The sequence below is a fragment of the Trachemys scripta genome, chromosome 20 (genome assembly GCF_013100865.1).
Source record: "Trachemys scripta elegans isolate TJP31775 chromosome 20, CAS_Tse_1.0, whole genome shotgun sequence".
In the NCBI taxonomy this organism is placed as follows: domain Eukaryota; kingdom Metazoa; phylum Chordata; order Testudines; family Emydidae; genus Trachemys; species Trachemys scripta.
In genome coordinates, this window is record NC_048317.1 from 14,859,432 (window position 1) to 14,867,254 (window position 7,823).

Here is a 7,823-nt window from a genome sequence, read left to right on the forward strand (position 1 = left end):
GGGGGGGGGGGGGGGGAAGGACCCATTTCTTGTCATGCAACAATCGGAACCGCAGCAGCGACCGGGGGGGGGGCCGTGATGATCCCCTAGCGGGGTGGGGGCCGGGGGGGCAGGGCAGTGCCGGCGGGGTGGGTGGGGCCCCTCTCGCGCGGGGGGGGTCGATCCCCCACTGGGGCTGGGGGGAGGGGAGGGGATAGGAAGCCCCCCCCCACGGGACCAGGTGTCACTCACCAGCGCAGCCTGGCCGGCCAGCAGCACCAGCAGCGGCAGGAGCCGCCCGAGCGCCCGGGGCCCCGGCGCCAGCCAAGGCAGCTTCATGCTGGGAGGGGCGGCGGGGGGGCGACTTCCCTTTGTTCCCGACGCAGCCAGGCAGCCCCGGGGCGGGCAGCTGCCGAGCCCGGGCCGGCGGCGGGAGCGATGCGGCAGCGGCAGCGGCGGGGCGAAGCCCGGACTGGCTCCCGGCGGGGGCTGGGGCTGGGGCTGCGATCGCCGAGTCCAGCCGGGCTGCGCGTCTCCTTCCTGCCTGCCGGCCCCCGGCTTTGCCTGCGAGCATCAGAGCCGTCCCTTGGCAGGAAGCGTGCGCTCCTGATCCGCCTCCATCCCTCCCTGCCAGGAGGGGAGGGGAGAGCCGGGGCGGATGGAGGGCTTGCAATGCCCCCTACCGTAGGCTTCACCTCGGCCCGGGCTTCTCCCCGGCCAGGCCCCGTGTGGCCAGGCTGGGGCAGGGGTTGTGTCTACACGCCGCCACCGGGTTGTTTCTAGGGGGTTAGCAGAAGCAGCAACCTGAGTCCCCTGGAGCCGGATGGGAACAGCTCGTGGGTCCAGGCTGGGGAAACAAAATGGGCATAAAGTGTAGAATGCAACACACAATTCATCACACACACACACACACGCCCCTTCCCCACTGAGACAGGTTCCCATCAGCCCCTGTTAGGTTTGGGCTACCGCCAAAGTCCTAAGGAGGGGCCCTAATCTCCTCCCCCCCGCCCCCAGACTGTGTGAAAAATAGACCCATGGCAGCAGAGCAGGCTCAAGCCCCATACGCGGCACCGCCCTGGACTGGCGCTGTTTATGATCCCACCTCTTCCCCCAGCCTTCAGCACATTGGCCACGCGGGCCACGGTCCTGCACTCAGAGCTGCTGCGGAGGCCGGCTGGGCTTACGGTGGGTGCGGACAGCTAGAGAGGGTTCGGAGAGGACCTACAAGAATGATTTGAGGTCTGGAAACCTGAGGTTTAAGGGCAGGGGGTTCTCAACCTTCTTCTTGCTGAGTCATCCCCCCACCACCACCACACACACACATACATGCTATAAAAACTCCACTGCCCACCTGTGCCACAACAACTGGTTTCCTGCATATAGAAGCCGGGGCTGGCGTTAGGGGGTAGCAAACAGGGCAATTGCCCGGCCCGGGTCTCACACCACAGGGGGCACCGTGAAGCTAAGTTGCTCAGGCTTCTGCTTCAGGCCCGGGTGGCAGGGCTCAGGACCCTGGGCTTAATCCCGTGCAGTGGGGCTTCGGCTTTCTGCCCTGGGCCCCAGCGAGTCTAATGCCAGCCTTGCTTGGCAAACCCCCTGAAACCTGCCCCAGGCCCCTGGTTGAGAACCACTGGTTTAAGGCCCTCTCTCGCTTTGGCTCGTTAATCTAGCGAAGAACCAATGGCCGGGAGCTGAAGCCAGACAAATTCCAATGAGAAGGAGACACCAACGGTTAACAGTGAGGGAGGGTGATTAATCATCGGAACCGATTCCCACTGGAAGTGTTGGATTCTTCATTTCTTGCCATTGTCAAGCCCAGGCTGCCTGTCTGGAAGCTGTGCCAACCCCAAATTGTGGGGCTCAGGGCACGTCTTCACTACCCACCGGATCGGTGGGTAGCAATCGATCTATTGGGGATCGACTTATCGCGTCTTCACTAGATGCGATAAAATCGATCCCCGATGACTCTGACGTCGACTCCGGAAATCCACCACGGCAAGAGGTGGAAGCGGAGTCGACGGTGGTGCGGCAGCGGTCGACTCGCCACTGTCCTCACACAACTTCAGCTATGCTATTCACGTAGCTGAAGTTGCGTATCTTAGGTCAACCCCCCCCCCCCCCAACCACCCCGTAGTGTAGACCTAGCCTCAGTATGGGGCAGGAGAAAGACGTGGAGTTCTCTGGTCTGGAATAGACTGGCCTTTAATGCTATGAATAGGGCTTATCAACCAGTGACCTGAACACGGTCTGCAAGTACCTACCTGGAAGGAAGGACGCATGGGCCCCGCTCCAGCTACACGCTCTACATGGATGCAAGGGTCCAACCCACAGAGACCTCACTGCAAGATCAGGGCTTCACACAGTAAATGGCATAGAGCTGGGTCTGGGCCTTGAATCATTAGGCCATGCCCCAGTATGCAGTGCCCACTAGGCTGGCGGGGTGTGTTGGAGCCTGGGCTCTGTCCGATAATCAAACAGCAGAGCAGGGGGCAGGGCTGGGTCATTGTGCGGGTGAGGAAAGGGGGGGGTTCATTAGCAGGGGGCTTGTGGCCATCAGACTCCAGCACACGTGTAAGTGGAGGCCACACAAGTGAGGTTCGCGGGCAGTCTGGCAAGAGGAGAGACAGGGCGGGGTGCGCCTGAATAGGTGATCTGTAACAAAGATCTTGCTCCCAAGTGTATTCCCGAGTTAACTGGGAACGCAAAGAACATTCATGGGTCAAAATAAAAATAGCTTCCCCTCTGCAGCGCGCATCGACACCTGCAAGGTCAGAGCCCCCTGCAGGTTCTCCAGCCTTCCCGAGACTCTTCTGGGAGAAACCAGGTCACCAGAACTTTAAAAAAAAAAAAGAAAAAAGTTTCCAGGCATTTTTATTCACTATAAAAAGAAAAAGGGGCCCTGTCTTTTTCCTTGCTACACTCGGCAGTAGTGCCAAGGGAGATCCTGCTTCCCACAAGGCACCTTCCTCACTCTGTCCTGCAAGTGCTTCAGCTGTTTTCCTCTACAAGCAGCTGTCTGGGCTTGGCTGGGGCTCCCGCTTAGCCAGATGTTTCCCTTATACAAGCTCCCTAGATGCAGCTGCTGCCTTCAAGCCCCTGCTCACCACTCATGACTGTGTTGCAAGGTCAGGCACTGAGTCACTGCCACCACTGGGACTAGAACCCAGAAACCCCAGCTCCTAAGCCCCTGCGCTAACCAGTAGGGCCTTCTGCCCCAACAGCACAACTGAGGAATTCTGGCCCCGGGCTATTGGCTTGAGGGCTTTCTCCACGGCCCATCACTGTAGTATCTAAGGGCTCACACCCCTGTTCAGGGAAAGGTTCTTCCTACATTACAGATCCCTTCCCTTCCATGCAGACTCTATTGGTTCTGCGCACAACAGGTACGTCTACACTGCAGCTAAGAGCGGGTCTTTTTCCCACTGTGGAGACCAAAGGCTTGTCTCTCTCACCAACAGAAGTTGGGCCAATAAAAGCTATTACCTCACCCACCTTGTCTCAGACGTGTGTCCCGACAGTCCCTGGACTGGAAGGCAGCGGTACAACAGATGCAGTGGAAACCCAGGGGCTCTCAGTTAAAAGATAAGACAAACCCACCAGGGGTCATACATCTGCCACCAACAGAAGCTCAACTGCTGTAACTGTTCGTTTTCCCTCCTGCCTGAAGTCTTCCCACCAGAATTTCCCTCCACCTCCTTTTTTAAATCCAGTTAAAAGAAAAGTTTCCAGTGGGATACTAAATTAACGCTGTGTGAAAGTTATTACTCACTGCATGTATGTGACAGTCTCCATCTCCAAGAGACAAAAACAGGGGGGGAAAGAAGTATTATTATCCCCGTTTTATAGATGAGGAAACTGAGGCACAGAGCAATCACATGACTTGTCTCCAGTCACGAAGGGCAGCTGTGGAAGAGCTAGGAATTTAACCCAACTCTCCAAAGTCCCAGTTCAGTGTCTTAACTACAAGATCAAAGGTGTCTCGGCCCGTTCTTTCCCCCTCTGTTAAAATGGATGTGAGAGCTGTGAGAACGCATTCACTCCTCCGTTGGAGCGCCTTGGATAATGAGTGCCAAGTCTTATCATTGTCAGGTGGCCTGCAATAGTTCTCTGTTAAAGAGAAGAAAAACTGATTTGCCTTCTACGGGTCCAGGAGGGAGGTGACAATCTGTGGTAAGTTGGCAGCAAGGGATATAAATGAGATGTGTAAAAGAAACAGCTAATTCCTTCTAATGGATTTCACACACTTTCTGGGAAAAGCCTAAAAATATCCTTCCATTACCATAAAAAAGAAAATGGTATTTGAATGCAAAGCTTTGGTAAATAAACTCCAAACACGGGGAGGGGATCCGTTGATAAGTACCTACCTGGGAAGAAGGTATGTGACTGTGAGAACTTGAAGGCTCTTTACCTTGGTAAGTGGATGCCAGACAATTCCGACTAGAGATAAGGCACAAATTTAACAGTGAGAGTAATAAACCACGGGAACAGCTTCCCTCGGGACTTGGTGGAGTCTCCATCACGTGACATCTTTAAATCAAGCCAGGGTGTCTTTCTAGAAGCTTTGCTGTAGCTCAGCGAGAACCTATGAACTCAAGGCAGGCTCCGGCCTATGCTACGCCAGGGGTCAGACTAGAGCATTATAATGGGCCCTTCTGGCCCTAAAAGTCTATCTAGCTATTAATTTAAGGCTTGAAGTTAGGCTCCTAACTCTATAGCTGAGCATTGAGATAGACTGGCTTGGTTTCTGGAGGTGTTGAAACCCCCCAGATCCTGCTGAAGTCAATGGGAGCTGCGGGTTCTCAGCACCTCTGGAAATCTGGCCAGTCCCGGGTAGGAGCCGAGCGTCGGGCACTGAGGTGTGAGAACCGTCGCCATGAAAGCGGAAACCTAGAGAACGAGAGAGTTACAGAATGATGGGAATGTCAGGCAGACGGGACCTCAGGAGGGCATCTAGTCCACACGCCCTCCACCATGCTGAGGCAAACTGTGCTCAAAGCGGGGAGAGAAGAGGTAGGGTCTCCCAGAACACTGAGCTGGGGGGCAGAGCCCAGGGGAGATGGGGAGCAGGGAGCCCCGGGAACACTGAGCCAGGGAGTGGGGCATGGGGAGCAGCAAAACCCCAAGAGTGTTTCATTCATTCCAACGCCTCCCAGATCCCTCCCCTACCCCCCTGCCCCGCGCAGTTACCTAGCCGTGGGGCAGAGCGCAGTCACCGGGAAGTCAGAAGGAGTGACCGCGCTTTCAACAAACCCGTCTTGTTCTCCCCGTTTGGGGAGGAGAGCCCCAGAGCTGAAGCCCAGCGGGGAGGAGTTGGAGCTTCCCTTCTCTCCGTGACCAGATGTCCCGATTTTATAGGGACAGTCCCGATATTCAGGGCTTTTTCTTATATGGGCACCTATTACCCCCACACACACTCATTCTGTCTGTCTGGTCACCCTACTCTGGGAAGCAGCCCCTGGCTCTGTGCTCCCGATACGGAGAAATAGGCCAAGGCAAAGTGCAGAACAGGCTCACGTTCTCGGGGGAAAGAAAGGGCTGCGTGTCAACCTCCTTTTAGCAAAGCATGCTGGGAAGGGAGTGGGCGGAGCCTGGAGCCCTATAAAATGAGGGCTCTTTGACCCCTGAAGCAGTGCAGGGAAGGAGGGCGACAGGAGGGATGTACTTGGAAGGGTTGAATTGCCCCCAGAAGAGCTCTGGACGGGACATTACTGAGCATGCTGGGGGTCACGGGTCAGTGTCCTCTCTCCGTGTCTGTGTAAAAGCTGATCTTGCTCTGTCCTCTTCTATCCGACTGCTTCTGGGGGGCGGGCAGGATGGCTCGCCTGGCCTTTGTAGCCGATCCCAAGCTCCCCCTCCAGGAGCTCATGGCTCCATATCTTGCCGTTATATTTCTAGCCTTAGGATCTTTGGGGTCCTTTCTGAAAAGCGCCAGCTCCTGGCATGGGACTCCCTGCTTTCGTTTCTTCTTTACGAGGAAGATTCTAGCCCTGGGTGGGGAGAACAGCTGCCCAGCATGATGGCTCGGGCAGCAGAGGGCAAAGAAAGAGAATCCCAAACGCTTAATTCTGGTAATAGCTGGTGATTGTTGAAGCCTGTGGGCTGGCAGTGCTGGGGGATCTCAAAGCAGGGGGCACTGGCCCCATTTTAAAGGGGAAAATGGGACTCAGAGAGGCAAGGTATCATGTCCAAGGTCACACAGCCACTCAGTGGCAGAGCTGGAATAGACCCCACATGCACACCAACATGCAGCCGAAGTGGGGATTCACCCATGAAAGCTCATGCTCCAATACGTCTGTTAGCCTATAAGATGCCACAGGACTCTTCGCTCCTTTTACCCTGCAAAAGGTTCTCTCTTCCTCTCAGGGAGTCTGTGTGAATGAGGCAGATCTTAGCCGGAGAAGGTTTTTCATTCACATAAGAGCATTTGGGATGGAATTTTCCAAAGGCAACAGAATAAGAGGCCAGATTTTCTCAAGAGCTCATCCGTTGGCTCAACTAGGCTAAAAATTAGGCATTGTGGCATCCAGCCGCCCCACTAAGAGAGCAGGATCTCAAAGCACTTTATAACCATCCAAGGGTTAAGCCATGCAAACCCCCCCCCCAAGAGAGGTGTATTTACCCCCAACCGCAGTACAAGCAGCAACGGTGCTGCAGTTAGAACCCAGCAGTCCTGGCTCGTCTCAGTGCTGCAGTGTGTGTACAGAGTCACTAGACTATCTCTGGGCATTAGCCAGTGTTACCATGTCCGGCAGCACAAGCGGGCCTGCCACATTCACAGCCTTTGCAGGCTCCCGTTGTCGGAGAGAAGGTAACGGCTTGCTCACGCCCTCTGGTTGTAATGGAACAATCCTGAAACAACGCTAGTTCCCAGGGAAGGGAAGGAGCCGAGAAATCCCAACGTGCAGCGCACGCGGGCGTGAGAAGCAGCCTGATGCGTGCATTTATCCTGCACTTGCACCAACGTCATGTTCAAGTCATTGCTCCACTGGACAGAGTTTTGCAGTCAAGGCCATGGACCAAGAGAGCAATGGTCCAGTGCCCTGAGCTGTGGCTGGTCATCTGCACCCAGGCCGTTGTGGGGTGGAAAACTGCTAGATCACAAGAGCTGTATCACACTGCACTCAGAGCGGCTGGTGGATAGACCCGGGCAAGATGCAGGGCAATGGGGAAGCAGGACCAAGATTTTTCCTCTTATAAAATAAAGCTGAACAATCCAATTTCCAGCAGGGGCTTTTCCTAAAACCCTTTAGCACAGACAGGAGCGTGTGTGGTTAATCCAGACAAATTAACCGAGGGAAAGCCTCACCGAGCTACACGTCGCGTCGCCCGTCTCCTGCTCAGAAAACCCGGGCGAAGGGCTCAGGTAGATGCAGGGGCTGCAGGGGCTGTGGGGAGCTTAACACAGGAGTTCCAGGTATTGCAAAGCTTGTATGAACTGAAGTGTCTCGTTGGGTAATAAGCATTAATGAAGTTTTCAAAGCTGGAGCCTTAATAGGTTGTGTTGCTCTTCTCCCCTGGGCTGTGGAAATGATTTCCCCTCTCCCCCGCCCACATTCATTTTGCAAACCTCTGCACGGCTAATGATCGCGCTGTGAATTTATCGGCCAAGGGGGTTAGCGCTTCGAGCAGAGGAGACAGCTCTCAGAAAGACCTCACCGAGGGCGGCCAACCGGAGCCGGGGCTGACATGAACCCCCGCTCCAACGTCCGTAACCTATGCGTCCAGGCAGATCTGGATCCACACTGTGTGGATCAAGTCCCTTAACAGCAGGGGGTGAAACATACCAATGACCAGTTAAAGAGGAAATAGCCGGGCGCTGGGCTTAAGGCCCTGGGCCTGACCTA

The 7,823-nt window shown here is 55.4% G+C and overlaps 1 protein-coding gene across 1 annotated transcript in view; it reads right to left on the bottom strand.

Moving 5' to 3' along the window:
• The window catches only part of SDC3 (syndecan 3), a 185,788-nt gene extending 185,327 nt beyond the window's left edge, over positions 1-461 (bottom strand). Inside the window, exon 1 of the mRNA XM_034753883.1 lies at positions 232-461. Within this exon, the coding sequence (XP_034609774.1) occupies positions 232-318 (87 nt within the window). The 5' untranslated portion in view covers positions 319-461. The remainder of the gene's footprint in view (positions 1-231) is intronic.
• Positions 462-7,823: the final 7,362 nt, after the last annotated feature.